Source organism: Oculina patagonica, chromosome 1, assembly GCF_052425735.1.
Source record: "Oculina patagonica isolate OP01 chromosome 1, crgOcupat, whole genome shotgun sequence".
NCBI classification, from domain to species: domain Eukaryota; kingdom Metazoa; phylum Cnidaria; class Anthozoa; order Scleractinia; family Oculinidae; genus Oculina; species Oculina patagonica.
Genome location: NC_135758.1, coordinates 36,620,430 through 36,636,342, shown reverse-complemented (window position 1 = coordinate 36,636,342; position 15,913 = coordinate 36,620,430). Strand labels below are relative to the sequence as shown.

General features: G+C 37.3%; 1 protein-coding gene across 1 annotated transcript; it reads right to left on the bottom strand.

The window, feature by feature from the left end:
• Positions 1–5,091: 5,091 nt before the first annotated feature.
• Positions 5,092–6,687, bottom strand: LOC144627983 (uncharacterized). The gene has a single exon (XM_078486014.1). The coding sequence runs from the start codon at positions 6,685–6,687 to the stop codon at positions 5,092–5,094; it is 1,596 nt and encodes a 531-aa protein (XP_078342140.1).
• Between the last annotated feature and the right edge of the window lie 9,226 nt (positions 6,688–15,913).

The window sequence follows — 15,913 nt, the reverse complement described above, 5'->3', positions numbered from 1 at the left end:
GAAAGCTTGGCAAACAACAGAGGCGCTCAACAAAAAAACGAACGTTACTCTCAAACAGAGCATCTTCATTGAAAACCAGCGGGAAATTAACAAATCTTCAGATGATTTTAACTTAAATGTCGCTCCTCATTTTATATTCTTTGTTAAAAGAAATTTAATTAGATTTGTAAACCGCATCAGTTCGCCTTACGCCCACGGTGGTACAATGCGGAAAAATTCCAATCTGTCATAACAGGAAAGAATGCAAAACTTTTTTTAAGAGTGTTTCTCTTTTTGGGCAATGCATACATAACAAGATAATCGAAGTTGTTTTCTAAATAATACATAGCATTCGGATTTTGCTAGATATTTGAGTGATCAAACTAAACCAGATTATTCACAACTATCCTACGCATTTAACCGCCTTCACAGTTATAAGAAGAAAATAAAGGACTTATAGTACGGTATTTTTGTTTCTGCAAATAAGTTAAAAGCAAGGTTTCTATGCAGGTGGTATAGATGGCAAATTAATCTCCATAGAGGTAAGCTCTTAGCTTTCAAGTACGGATGGGACTAATTGACGTTTGCTAAGCTGGGAAGTTTTTACAAGCCGTTACAAAACGATCTCGAAACATTTCTCTTCTGAACAAAATTGAGAGTAATTTGCGATTGTTTCTGGCAAAAATACAGTGTTTAATGTAAAAACTTATCTTAGAAACACCTACTAGCTTAATGAACGGCAATTTGGATTCGTAGAAAGATAACAAAACTTCATAGAACTACCGACAAAATACGTAACGTACGCAGAATAATGCTACGTGAAAGAATCTGTAAACAACACATTTATTTATCTTTTACTTTAATTATTTGTGTTTAGCTTCATGGTTTTATTTATATCTACTCTTTCCTAAAATAAAATGTCCTTTTCGCTACTATGTATTGAAAGTGACGACAAAGCAAAAATCAAAGTGCGACATTAATTTTTATTAAAAAATGCGTGGGCAGGCCCCGGATTCTCGAACTTGATAGAAGTGGTTTTCGCATGTTTCATGTCAAATGCCGATCCTCTTTTAGTGAAATATTGCAATTTAACAATTTAACTCTCACGTTTTTACTGAAGCTATTCAAGTAGGGACAATAAATTTTGAACTTTAAGTAATTGCATCCTATTACTATGCATTATATAGCCATTTATGTAGTTTTGGCAAATGTAGATTATGAGGTAATTATAATGATCAACACGCGTACAATTCGAGAACCCTTGAGTTTATTTAACATTCATGTCAGTTTTCCTTTGAGGGCTTATAAGAGGTCATGTGCATTCTGCAAATGCCCTAAACTACTTTAAAATAAAACATTTTCAATGAATTTTCTTTTCAATGCTTTTATATACCTTTTTAGCTTCCTCTAAATACTCTAAATCGTACTTTTCCAACCATAATTGACCGCGCGTTATAAAATAAAGTGCACCTTAAAATAAACCGATATGCAACTTTCTTTTCGCGAAGTTGACAAGCCATTTTTACTGAATTTTTCTAAACAAAAGAATTCTTACATTTCTTTAGGCCTCAGAGGAAACTTGATAATATTGGGACTTTTCTTCTTTTTTTTTTTTTATCCAAAATAATTTAACGAACACTGTATTGACTTATGGATAAAAATATATGAGATGTTAAGGGGTGCGCCCGGGCTCGGTATGAACATTTTTTTTCTAACATGCAACTACATTTTTTTTGCTTATAAGAGGAATTCAGTTCAGAAGTTGTTAAAATGAGTACTTCTTTTTCTTTAAGAAAACAACAGAATCAAGACTATAAAGCCAAGTTAGGAAGAGCCCATGCAAGACATGCAACCAGCTAAATTAACAACAATGCGTAAATTCGAGGTATCCGATGGCTAGCCCACTTTGATCACTGTCTCTTTCGATTCAGGCCTTCAGGTTGTGGCAGCCAGGCAAGTCGTTCCTATCAGTTTTAGCAGTTTCATCGTTTGCTTATTGCATGACTAAAGCCACATTGAAATCTAGAAATCACTTATAATTAATGCACATCAGGGTCGTAGATAGCAAAATACATTCAGTTGGGAAAGTAATCCCCAGTTAAACAAGACTACTTTTTTTGAAGATATATCTTATGAAAAATGCTGAAAACAGCGTTTCAGAGCTTCTAGATTTCAAAACTTTGTGGGACCGTGCCTCCAGTTCCCCCTACCGACTCGTGCCTTTGGTGATCGCAGATCTTGCCTCGTCTATGCCAAAAGTCTGGCAACAGCCCTGCACATTCTCAACTGATTCGAAACTGATGAAGACAAAGTAAAACTGAACTGAGGCTAACTGAATCGTCTAGTAACCGAGATCATCATTCAGGAAAAAGCCCTAGGGATATTTTGTTTTTGTCTTAAATGAAGAAGCCATATTGAACGTTTGTATTTACGAAAAAAAACAAACCCACTCTTTGAGAAATGTATTTTTATATATCAAACCGAACAGTTGGAGTCCTGAAAATAAATTATGTAATATTTTGTTCTTTTTGCGACTTCGGAAATATTAATTCCCAACGCAAATCTATTTTTAATTAATCGTAACTTCCCATGTCAGTCGTATGAACGCTTGCGATATGACTGGCTCAATGGCGTGAAGAAATTCTCCCACTGAGCCAGATTAGTCGGCTCGTGGCGTACTAAAGCGAGAAACAATTAACCTAACTTGGCTGTCCAGTAAAAACAACATCAAGTAGAACTCTCGCGATTGCCAGGGTTAATGTAGAATGCGACCAAGATAAGATAGGTAAGGGCGACCCACTAAGCTGGCGTTTATGTATGACATTTACAAAGTTAAAGAGAGAAGTAGTCCGACATATTTTATATTTCTCTCTATTTTACAAGCGTCAATTCCACTCCACTTTTGGGTGTGCCCAGTTGTGAAAATTGTTAAAACAAATCGGTCTAGCGATACTAACAAATTTGGAGTTTTTTCATATTACGCTGGCGCAGTGCATCTTTTAACAACAAAGAATATATCATTATTATCACGTTGAGCCAATTTTCTACAATTTATTCCATTCATAGAAGATGCTGAATAAATATCGTTTTTACGAGGACGAAGTTGTATACGATTCTCAGTAAAACTAGACTGAAGGAAACATGTTGTACACTTATGCCAGGAAAGCGAAACAAAAATAAAACGACAAGCAAAGTTATGTCGTTTTGAAGAATAGTATACTTTTGTCAGCCATCCTAGGATGGCACTATACTAAAACCAGAGTTTAATGTATCATTAACATGGTCACTTTTAGTGATTGAGATAAATACACCATCCATAAAGCCCGTAGTAACTAGAAATTACTATAGAACAAAATGTACATGGTCCTTTTTGCATTTGTAAAATTAGCTGTGGGCGCGAAGATTAACTGAACAATCTAAGAACATTTTTGCCCATTTGTGTGGGTTGAAAATAATATCGAAATAATTCCACATTTTTGGTTGGAGGAAAGAAATGATTTAAAAGACCAATTTTATAATTGTGTCTCTGCTGTTGTCCAAGAAAATGGCCTTTGGCACTCTCTCCCCCACACGGGCCCTCAAGGGAAATTTGTCCACCACGCTTTATATTAGTTTTAAATCCTTTCCCAAATTTCCCTGCCCATCATTTCCCAAGCCAGCCTGCGAATACAGCTGTCCCTCATTGCTCCCGGCCAATGAGAGGCGGCTGTATTCGCAGGCTACTCCCAAGCCCGCTTGAAAGCAAGTCACTCTGTAGTAGCCTCTGCGTCCCTTGACAGATAAATGCTGAACTTATTTCACTCTTTCTGTTTCAAATTAATGCTACAAATCGTGATAAAAAATATGTGTTAAACCATGCATTCGAATAACAAATTGGGGCGTGATGTTCCGATCGATTTTCTCGGGGATCTCTTACCACGATAAACTTTTTTTGATATTTTGAACGGAATTACAGGCAAATCGGTTTCTTATTAATTTTACCAAAGGCTGGCAATTCCAGCTAAATGCCTCACGGGACTTGCATCTCACGACGAAGTTAGAGCAGCATTCGGATCATTTAGTTTCTGGCCTCCCCCTACATGCCCGTGTAGGGTTAATGTTAGGTTTGGGGGGGGGGGGGTTCCCGCTAATTGATCCCGCGGGTACCCTTACTTATCGCTTTGGGCAAAATGTTAGGTTTGGGGGGGGTGGTGAGCAGTTTCCCAGAAACCTAAATTGATCCCAGCATTCTTCTTTGTAATGAATATTTTCAAGGCTAGGAGGTACCGATTTTAGAGCGATGCACAAACACAAAGGAAACATATTTAAAGTGACCATCGTTTTGATTAAAAAATTGAAAAGGAGGATATGGAACGTCGGTTTAGTATGCTTCATGTAAATATGTTGTAAAAAAAGCTTGTAAACACCAAGAAAGATCAAACTAGAAACAGTAAGTCGGCTTCTTTTAATGATTGAAACATCTCTCTCTTTTTGGGGTTTCATTGTTTTTTTTTTTTTTCTTTCAATGCTCGTAAACTTCATCTTAGGTATACGTAAAGTTCATTCCAATCCTTGGGGCGTGTGTGTAGAGAAGAGGAATTGTGAGAATAAGGCTCTAGATCAAGAACACGACGATCCCGAACAGGGCTCGAACCTGATCGACTGCCGGACCCGGTAGAAAACGGAGATAACTTTATGAGTTTAGTTAGTCTTTACCTAAGGATTCAGTCATAAGAAAAGGACTGCAGCTGCAAATCAAATAGGAAGAAAATTTTATTTATAAATTCAAATACATGTATCCGTTACCATTACAAATAAACAGTGTTGAAAAAACCACCGAACTGCATAAATAAGCCATTCCAAAATTAACTAAAAGGAACCAAAAACGATATGAAAATCTATAATATTAATTACTGGAGCAGTTTCAGAACAATGTAGAATTCAACTTCGTGATATTTTCATTTACTCCTTTTAGCGCTAATTTGAGTTTCGGCTAGCTCCTAGTCTTTCTATAGGCACTATTTACAACTTATGATCCATTTTCTCTCCTAAAAAATTTCAGTCACTCCTCACTTATTCAGTATTCTCAAAGTTCACAGGTTTTTCATTGGTTGTCCTCAGCGACTGCTTAATTTACAGCAAAGAAATTCCTCCGGTAAAGGGGTGCGACGCGATGTAATGGGATTTCAGAGCGTTCTTCTGGTAAAACGCCTTCTCGCAGTACTGGCACTGAAATGGTTTGTGAGTCGCATGCGTTCTCTTGTGCGTGTTCAGCGTGGAAGCCAGTGTAAATCCTTTACCGCAGATGTCACACTTGAAAGGTCGCTCGCCCGTGTGACGGTACACGTGCGCCTTGAGGTTTCCCTTCTGGTTGAAGCCTTTGCCACAGAACTCACACTTGTACATGCGCACGTCGGAATGCGTTCTCATGTGGTACGTCAGGTGCGTCAGCTGCTTGAATCCCCGCCCACATTTCTGGCATTTATGTGGCTTCTCTCCTGTGTGCGTGTAGCGGTGAATCTTCATGTCAACTTTCTGGTGGAACCGCTTTCCGCAAAAATCGCAGCTGAATGGCTTGTAATCGGAGTGGGTGCGCATGTGCGTGTGTAGGTTGGAAGCGCGGTTAAATGCCTTGTTACATTGTTGGCAAATGTATGGCTTGGAGGTTGTATGAGTCAACTGATGACGGGACAGGTTACCAAGCTGTCTGAAGGCGCGGCCGCACTGCTGGCAGACGAAGGGCTTGTCCCCAGTGTGAATGCGCTTGTGCGTGATGAGAGTACTGGAACGAGTGAATGTTCTGCCGCACTCATCGCACATGTGCTTGGACTTGGACTTTGGACGATGGCGGTGGTCATGACCAATCTTTTCTTGACCACATACAGCTGCTGTGTTAGGAAAATGTGCTGTTTGGAAAGGACCAATTGCTTCTTTTTCATCAGAGTTGTTGTTTTCCTTGGCGTCTAAACCATCAGGCTGCTCCTCTTGAAATTGAATCTCGCTTGACGTCATTTGCGTTGGAGTGCTTCTTTGCTGGTTGGACAAGTTGTCGGTGAACGGGATGTTTTCTCTATTTCCTTGATCTTCTTGAGGAACCTTTACTGCGCTTTCTGTGAAGGACTCTTGAGATTCAGGTTGGTGGTCCCAACAGATGTTAGGTCCAGTCTTCAGCTCTTTAGTGTGGGTAAGATGCGGTGACTGATGAAAGGCTGGCGCCGATTGGTTATCTTCAGCTGCGGATGAGCTGCCTTGGAAGTGAAGGTGCTGATCTTCTTCTTGCTTTACAGATGCGACTCCTTCATGCTCAAGCTTTTGTTGGAAGGAAACGGCATTGTGGAACGACATAGGCGGTTGAATGACACTTCTTCTAGGGTACAATCCACTGACAGGCTCCTTAAAGGTAATCCTTTTTTCGAACAACATTGGGTTGCAGCTGAATGTGCGGCTGACTGTAGGACAAATAACGGACTCGCGGGGGTGCTGACGGGGGTGCTGATAAACCAGGCGTGGCGCGGTTGCGAGGCTAGGCTTCAAGGGCGGCAATGTAATTGACTTGTTTGACGTCATTGGTAGCCATGGAAACTGCGTCATCTGGCTGTAAAACTGTGGCTGTACTGGGCATGGGCAATAGATGCTTGGCGCGGCTGGATCACAATGATACAAGGAGTTTCGGTCGACAACAGAAAACGCCGAATTGTGAAATGGTGGTTGCATTATTTCCATCGCCATTGATTCGTCAGGGTTTAAACTGCGTGCTGTGAAAAAATATGAAAATATTGAGGAATTGGACACTGAAAAACTACAAACCTTTTCTAAACTTAAAAACAAGAATTGTTATAATTTTTCCTCTGTGTGTAAATATGCTTCCGTTTCGAAAATTACTTGTTCACCCTGCGCATTAAGATTTGTAAACGATGTACAGCAATCAACGTCAAAACGAGATCTACATCTACATTTAATTTTGTCGGTAAAGGCGTGAGACATCACACCAACATAATATGTAACTCGATAAAATAAAAAATAAAAAACGGGAAAATATAAGAAGAATAACATGGAGTCCTTTGAGTCCATTTTTCTTTGTCCCACGCTCGAGTACATTTCATATTCTCATTTATTTCACCGAGCTGCATTAACCATCTCTCATTTATTACACATATCATGCTTTCGACATTGCTGAGCTTGCAGTTGCAAGACGCGTGTCAAATATGAACCTAGCAAAAAGCCCAGCTCACCACGAGTCTCTGGTAGCTCAGTTGGTTAGAGCGCCCAACCGTTATCTGGGAGGCCATGGGTTCGATTCCCCTCGGGGACTCAGAATTTTTCTTTGTCCCATGCTCGAGTTACATTTCATATTTTTAACATTGAGTCCTGTTTTCTAGTAGCTTTACATAACTTAGTGCAGTGCAACGCAATGTAATACAACGTGTTAGTGTAATGTAGATTATTTGTAAAGAGTGAAGTGTGAAATAATGCATTGTGTTGTCGCATAATGTAATGTAGTGCTGTGGTGTTAAATAATAAAGCAAGAAAAAAAAAGAAAGAAAGAGAATTATTTTCTTCTACAAAATAGTAAAAGTGGTCATACCAGACAAGATCAATCATGATAACCATTGTACCTTATGCTTTACAAGCGAATAGCTCCGTCCGGATACCTGAGCGAATGTGGCATAGAAAACTCTTCAGAATATCTGCATCAGGCTTGTTTTGTGGAATGATATTTACGAATTGAAAATCGTATTATGGCATATCCAAATGAGTTTTAATTACTCTAATTAAATCAAGAGACCGTTCGCTCCGAGGTATGCAAATATTAATTGTGTTCAATTACGAAATTCACTTCCAAATGAGTTGTAATTAAGGGAGTTGTGTAATTACTTCAACCAATTGCAAACTGGAAAAGATATTACCGATTAACGAAAATTAAATAATTTTGTTACTACACAAGAAAAGGAAGCGATTGTAGTTATTTGCAAAACATTGTTAGTTAAGGTATTTGAAATTAACGCGAGTTAAATTAACGCGAATTGAAGAGAAAATTACTTTCCAATAAAGGAAATTAACTCGAGAGAGGGGAACATTTCAAAATGAAGGAAATTACAACAGGAACAAGTTTATTTCAACACTATTGGCGTATAATCTTAAACAGAAATAATGTTCGTGGTGCTTTCTCAAATCTCACCGCTTCTGACAGCTGATTTCCACCCTGATACAATAATGCTTTTTCCTAGGAGTTAAGAAAGCCTGGACTGTATCGAGAAATTGGGGCCAAATAACGGAAATTTAAGTCATGTAAATTAACGCTTCACTTAATTAGCGGCGGGGAAATTAACGTTAACAAAAACTAACCGAATTCGCGTTAATTTCATGAAGCATTAATTTCCTATAATAAGGTAATTTTCATTCGATACATTCCCCCTTTTTCATTGGCCGAAAGCCCACCACGTGATCTGCAAATAAATGCCTACATTACCGACTGACAGTGATTTGGCAGCAAACAATGAGTTCTGCTCATGTGTAGTTGTGTCCACTTCTGAGAAATATGGTAGCTCGTTTTCCATAGTTGAGAGAGAACGATTTTAAATTTCTGCTAAACCGAAAACTCTGCTTTCCACTGACAATTCTCGATATTTTTCTTAACCTCGTTCAAAAAAAAAAAAAAAAAAAAAATGTGTTTATAGTGGTCATGCACTTAGCTTCATATCTCATTGAGATAGCTAGTTTACAGGCATGCCACTGAAACATAGGAAACAAATAATAAAAAACATAACAAGGTAAAAATCCCAACTGGCAGGATGCATACCAGTGCTAATACAAAGCGTGACCGAGGATTTAAACTCGGGACAACCGAGAAACAAATCCAGCTAGTGGCAAGGGCAGGCCTTGAACCGGTGACCTCCGATTACAACACCAGCGCCCTAAACCACTCGGCCACGCTTGCCTCCAAAATAATTGCATTATTTGTTAACCCTAATAAAAGAAGCCCTTGTAAGAGCAGAAAAAGGCATGAAATTTGTGGTCTGCTTAAGGACCTAATTAATTAATTTACTAGTTAATTTATTAATTAATTGGAAAAAGTTACAGGGTAATTAGTTGGTCGGTCAATTTTTTTTAATTAGGAAGTTAAACTCTGAACAGAAGAAAAACTTCATATAACCTGAGTGAAATGAAACTCGAATCTAAAAGGGCACTTTCCATTAGTTAGAACTGGCCAGCCAGACCGGTTGATTCGAGAACAGATTTTCGTTGTTTAATAGTCAGATTTGCCCTGTGACAAATCAGTCAACGTATAAATATTAGACATTGTTGTGGTAGATTTGTGGGAAACTCTCGTGGGAAAGGTCCATTTCACATTCAAAACCACCGGACGGACGGCCAGTTCTTACTAATGAAAAGCGCCCGAAAAAATTGAGCAAAATTACTTTTCGTAAAATACATATTTTTTTTCGTTGATTAAAAACTTTAAAGATATTTTAACTTAGCAGAAGATGCAATGGATCAAAATTGAAAATTTAGTAAGAATACTAGTCCTAGGCCTTTCGCGAACAAGAGCGCAACTGTTGCGCAATGACTCATCGCTCTCAAAATGACCAGAATCGAGCGCTTTCCACTTGTGTGGAAACGGGCTCCTTCCGGGAAAGGAAAAAAAAAAAAAAAAAAAAGAAAGAAAAAAAAAAAAAAATTTTTAAAAAAAATTTTTTTTTCCCCGAAGGATTAAAGAGAGAGAAAAAGAAAAAAAAAAAAAAAAAAAAAAAAATTCCAAAATCCGGAAAAAAAAAAAAAAAAAAAAAAAAACCTCTAATTATTCCATTTTTTCCGAAAACTTTTCAGTGGGAAGGACTGTTTCATTTGATTTTTTATCAGAAAAACTGGTTTCTCCCTTCAAATGGTAAGCGCTCCAGAACTTGACACTTCTGTTAGTGTTCTTAAATTAAGTAATTTTTCTGCCAGGCAAATGCACAATTTAAACTGGCCAAGCTAATTTTACAATATAAGGCGAAAAGGCCTAACAGTTTTTTTTTTTTTTTAGAGTATTGCTTGATGAAGCTCCGTTATTCTGCGCAAGCTCGAAGTTACAAGTCAATTGATCCGCTTGATGTTTAGACTACGAGTACAAGCAGACAAGAGTCGTCACCTAATTTTAGGAGGTAATAAATCTTATCGGGCATGTGTACAACGCTATCCACGTACCCTACACTACAGTAAATCAAAAAAAAAATCTTACCGCTCATAGCTTCCACTGTAGCAGAAAAACTTCCTTCGGGCTGCTCTTTGATCTGACTCCTTACGAGAAAAGCTCTGGGCATTTCGACGGAATTAGAAAGAAAACCCTGCAAAAATCCAGTCATGAGTACCGTAAGAATTGCGCGAATGAGAAGATCCATACAAAAATGCACAATGAACGTAACACAAGAAAAAATTGAAGGAGTGAAATTTACCTTATAACGTCCTCCTGAAGTGGCCTGCCGAGATTCTTGATCTGCTTTCTTGCTCGAGCTGTGCAGACTGACTAATTAGCGCTGCCAGAACCAAGTTATTATAACTTAATTGCGGTTTTCCGCGAAAGTGTTCCCAGCGGACGTCATAAAGGGATCTGCGCATTAAAATGCAAAAGGCTGATTGCTTTTTGGCTTTAGTGGTAATAGGTTGACACCTTCAGAACTTTGAAAAATTATGCGAAAGTGGGCAAGTCTTCGGCTTATGTTACCCTCTTTTCTGGATGTACTGTAGTTTGCTCATCGATTTTGCTTTGTTTCTAGCTACGTTAGCAGAATGTTTACATTTTGTAATTCTCTCCATAGACTGTAATAATGTCATACACAATAGATGGAAATCTCCACTTTACCTAATTGCATTATTTGTCTCCATTTGTCTCTAAATACTACCCGCCCGTGTATTTAGGGAACTCGGCAAGCCTCGAATATGCAACTACAATTCACTCGTTTTATTTTGTGGTCGTAAATGTTGCTTTTCGGCCAACAATCGATGCTCTTTAATAATTTTTTAATCCAAATTCAAGTCATTGTTGCGGGCACTTACAGACATTATTATTTAAAACGAACACCTAGATTTAAAAAAAAAGATGGCTACCAAGCAACGCGTACTTTATTGAAGCATGACCCAGGGATACAATAGCGAATGAAGATTTGCTAAAACAAAACTTGAACACAATCTTTTCTCAAAGGAAGTTATTCACCAAGTCACAAAACAAAAGTGAACAGAATAGCTGAAGTTGGGTTCTTTTTTACTTCAGCGCGTAATTTATGAATCGCGAATACGGGCAAAATCTTACTGAGTTAAGAATGGAAAAAGAAAATCTTAACAAAAAAGTCCCATAGCATTTCAATTTAGGTAGGCGTGCCTTTCACTTTCGTTTACTTAGAAATGTAAGTATACGTAAACTGAACGTTCGTAGTGCGTCATGTGAAGTTAATAGGGATTCATATTTAGTTTTGCACAATTGGATACTGTCTGATATCTTTAATTCCAGTTGCCCTTTAAGCGATGTCTTGACTTATTTATGTATCAAGTTTATTCTGCATTGGGAAAACCGTTGCTCAAATTGTGAAGTGCAATTTGCTTGAGGCAGCTGTTGGCAGCTCCTTAGAAAGAGCAACAGCAAACGACCAAGGAAGTACATACAGGGTGTGATATTTAGACAGCTGAAAAATACACAGGGGGTTCATTTGATGTATATTTGGTTAAATAAAATTCAGAATTACACGTAAAATGAGACTTTAAGGAAGCGACTGATTGTAATTTGCCTGAAATTTTAGACCAAAAGAAAATCGTTTTGTACATCATCAACAACCGAATGTTTTGCGTAACAAGTTGTGTGTCATAGGGATAAACTAAGTCGATTCAACTCTCAGCCTTTGGGCTTTAACTTCGAAGATGCTATTCATGTTACCTTTTTTTATGTTTCCTTTTTTTCAAACTTCAAATTAACTTGTATGGTTAACAAATCTCTTGGCCTGGAAATTTGGTTTGATTTCTGATCAGCCCAGTCCGAATTACTGGATAAATTCCTTTTTATAATACAAGCTTAACTACTAAAAGATTTTCCATTTATTGACTGAAAGTTTCTTTTAATCTTTATTCTACTCGAATAGAGAAGTGTATGAATATATTCATTCTTGTCAGACGGGCAAAGTACTTTTCCCCGGGGACTAATTCGTAGAAGAACAAATTTATAGTTACAAAGTTTTTTCGTTTTGGGAGCTACATATTGCAAGATGAAACGGTCGACATTTGAAAAAATACTCTGAACCACTTAAGAAAATCCAAACAAACCTCTCAATTGATCACACAACATTTAAAATTAACCGATCTTTCTTTTTGTTAAAGTTTAGAGGTCCATTGACCTCACACTAGACAATGGAAAGTAAAAGTTTATGCTTAGTGTGTGATCCTTTTGTTAGTACTTGACACCATTCCATAACAAAGGGTATAATTTTAGTTAATTCATCGTACCAGTAACATGTATATAAGATGGTAATTTTGCAGCCCTTGAGAAAAATATACTAGTCGACAACCCCATATTAATAAAAGAATTTGCCATTGTACGAAAACGTGAATAGTACTTTTCACACTCGTTAAAATAGCTGTCGGCGAGACTAAATGAAAATCTTAAAACATTTTTGCTGGTTTAGGTGGGTTGTCAATGATATCTAATAGTTCACCGCTTATCTCACTACCACAATTAATAATAACTTAAACGCGTTCACTTTTCAAAAGAAAAGAAAATAATAATTTTAAAGGTACAATTAGACCGTATTATTGGCCAGAGAAGCAAACTTAAACACAGTACACTTTGGCTAATTTCAAAGATATTTTAAGATCTTACAGTTTAAAAACATACGGTATTTAAAATAACCTAGCGCTGGAGTTCAAAACTGAGCCTCTTTCTGTACTCTCTCGTCAGTTTCTTCCCAAGTCTTTACAAATCATTGTAAGTACTAAGATTTCTTTTACTGAATAAAACAAAACAAAATCTCACTACTATTTTTGAGATTTTGCCGCCTGACTCGAATTCGTTCAAAAAATCCGCACTAAATTCGACTCCTTTAGGGAAGGAAAAGAAAATTCCAGCCGGGCATTACCCCGGGCTATAAAACTCGAATGTCTTGAATTACTGAATATGCAGCCCTCTTGAACAGTAAACTGAATAAAACATATATTACCAAGGTGCTAATGTGTTTCTTCTTTTTCGTATGCATGCAGACATTTGTGAAAGTGTTTTGTCTAAAAATAGGATGTAGTAGGTTCTCCATTTCAATATATCATTTTTACCAAGTCGGGTGGAGTATTTCTTTTGTAGTTTAGCTCCTAAAGGGTAGAAATCACGAGGCTTTGTTTGCTATTCTATTAAGAAAAGGTCGATGTATAGTCCCATAAAAAGTGCTATCAGACATGAGGTACTCCCACGTGTTTATCATGGAACAGGTATTCTTGTTCAAAATAAATCAATTTTTGAAAGCCGGGTAGCAGGTACCTGCTGTAGGGTTATTATTGTACCACATGCATGAGAAACAGTACTTCAATACACTGTTGTTTACTAATTCTTTAAACGTTTCAGTAGGACCGTTAAATATTTCAGTATTGGTTGGCTTGCTCAAACAATCAAAATATCACTTAAAATGAAATCAGTTAAACAATCTGCCTTGTTTGATTTCTAAGGGGGATTTTAAAACAACTAGCTTTTCCTTGCAGAATTCGTGTCAACAGATAGGTTTTAAAAAGAGAGTGAGTAAGTCAAATAGGGAATATTGTCTAAACGTTCCACCAAATGTAATCAATAAGAAGGAATTCATATTTCTGATCCTTCGTACTACCGTGGTCAGAAGGTCGAAGGTATAAAGGTCATTAATTTATGTACTAAAAACTGAGAGTTGTAAAAACGTTACCATTTAAGTTGGTATATGAATATAAAATGTGTCATATGATTTGATTTAGAAAGCAACGCAGGCTCCGTAATAAAACTATCTACCACGAATGAAAATGTTTTTTTTTTCTTTTAATCACTCCTATCACTACTTCACTCAAAGAAGTTCTGTACTGAAGCTTTTTGTGAAGCAATTGGTGTTAATACAACAAAAAGAGGATCGATATACACTAAAGTAATCAGAACAGGGGATTTGCAATTAACCCCTACGAAATTCAAAAGTTTAATCTCATTGACAACAAAAAAGGTAAAAAAAAAAGCCGATTTAAGAATTAGACAATCAAATGCTTTGAAACCAACAAGCAGGTGGTATGTTGTACTGTAGAAATCCTGAAATACGAGGTTGCTTCAGTAACCAGCTCAGTGCAAGTAAGTTTAATATGCCTGATCACGTCCAAAGCCGGAACATTACGTTGCAAGCTTGACATTACGGTTAGATATCTCCCATTCATCACGGGGAGGGTCCGAAATTCAACAATTTAAGATACAGTACCTCTAAAAGGGTTGTTAGAACATGTTTAACTAATCGATCATAAATGCGTTGTTTTGACAGATTATCCTCTCGTTTTTTTGACCAGGAATTTATTACTCTCATAATCGCTATAATTATACTTAAGTTGCTTGACTAAAAAAACTTTCATTCTCAGTAAATCTTTTCGGTCATTATTCAACTTTTCAAACTTTAATTACAAGATTTCTGCAGTCCGACAATGGCAAGAAAGACGATTAATACTGACACCACACGAAAAAAAATAAATCGTTCTGGTGAGATCGTTTTTGTTGCTTCCCCTTTTGTAAATAAACAATTACCCTTGAATTACTTTTGTAAACAAGGAGACAAACAAATGACCTCTGATATTGATGAGAACTACCAGTGATTAGCTGGCCTTGCATTGGCATTCCAGCTTTGAGTGATTTACTATTTGCAGCCAAACCCAGAACATTGCCCTATTTATTTTGGCACAATCTTTTACTGGCACTTATCGCGACTGGGGCTAAAAAGTTATTAATTTGCATGTTTCTATTTGAATAGGCAATCTTCAGTTCTAAGGTGCTCCCAATCTGCAAAAGTAATCGTTAATAATGTAATTTTAAACGTTTTACTTGACATGAATCCGGAGTTCAGTAACCTGGAATGGGATTACCGTTCAGTGAAAACCATAAATCCATCTGCGAATGCTTTCTTCACGACAAATTAGCGCAAGAGTTGTTTCACTGAAACGTGTTGCCTTATCTCAGCGTGGCGACCGTGGCATAAAAGGTCACGTGGCTTCATTAGATTACTGATATGTTAATTATCATCACTCATCAGTCTGGCGGGACCGATAACTCTAAATAATAATTACTGGTAGTTACTAGCAACATGGCTAAATCGTTCGTCACGGCTTTGTCGATGAACAGTCTCGGCCATGAACAGATACCGGGGAGACTGTGGCGTTGTTCTTAAAGGGACCGTGTCAAGGATTTTAGCCAAATTTAGTAGACACGGGAAATGGCCATCAAATTCAGTAACACACAAGTACGAAAGAAGGTACGGATGGCCAAAAGGGAAGAAGATTGAAACGGATTGCGATATGAGTTTTTGAAATACTGTTGGGCTGAACAGTTTTCAAACTGATCAGTTGTAACGCCCGGGAGACACATGTATTTGGTTGTAATGAAGCTATGGTTTTGTCATTTAGATCCACAGATGTAATTTCTTTGCAAACGTATAGTCTCATTGCGAGTATTTGGCAAACGTAATAAAATAAACTTAACTCAGCCGTGACACAGTCCCTTTAACTCAGTAAAAGAGATACAAGTATGCACTCTTCTAAAATTCTAGATTGTAATTACAAACTACAGAGAACATTCTTTGTGGGAGAATAAAAACTGCGATTCTTTCCTGTCAGAAACAATCACATACGTTTTTTGACAGTTTTCTTATTACATGTTTCAGACAACCTACAACTCACATTATACCATTGTTAACTTTACAGTAATTCAAAATGAACAACAATATGCAATCAATAG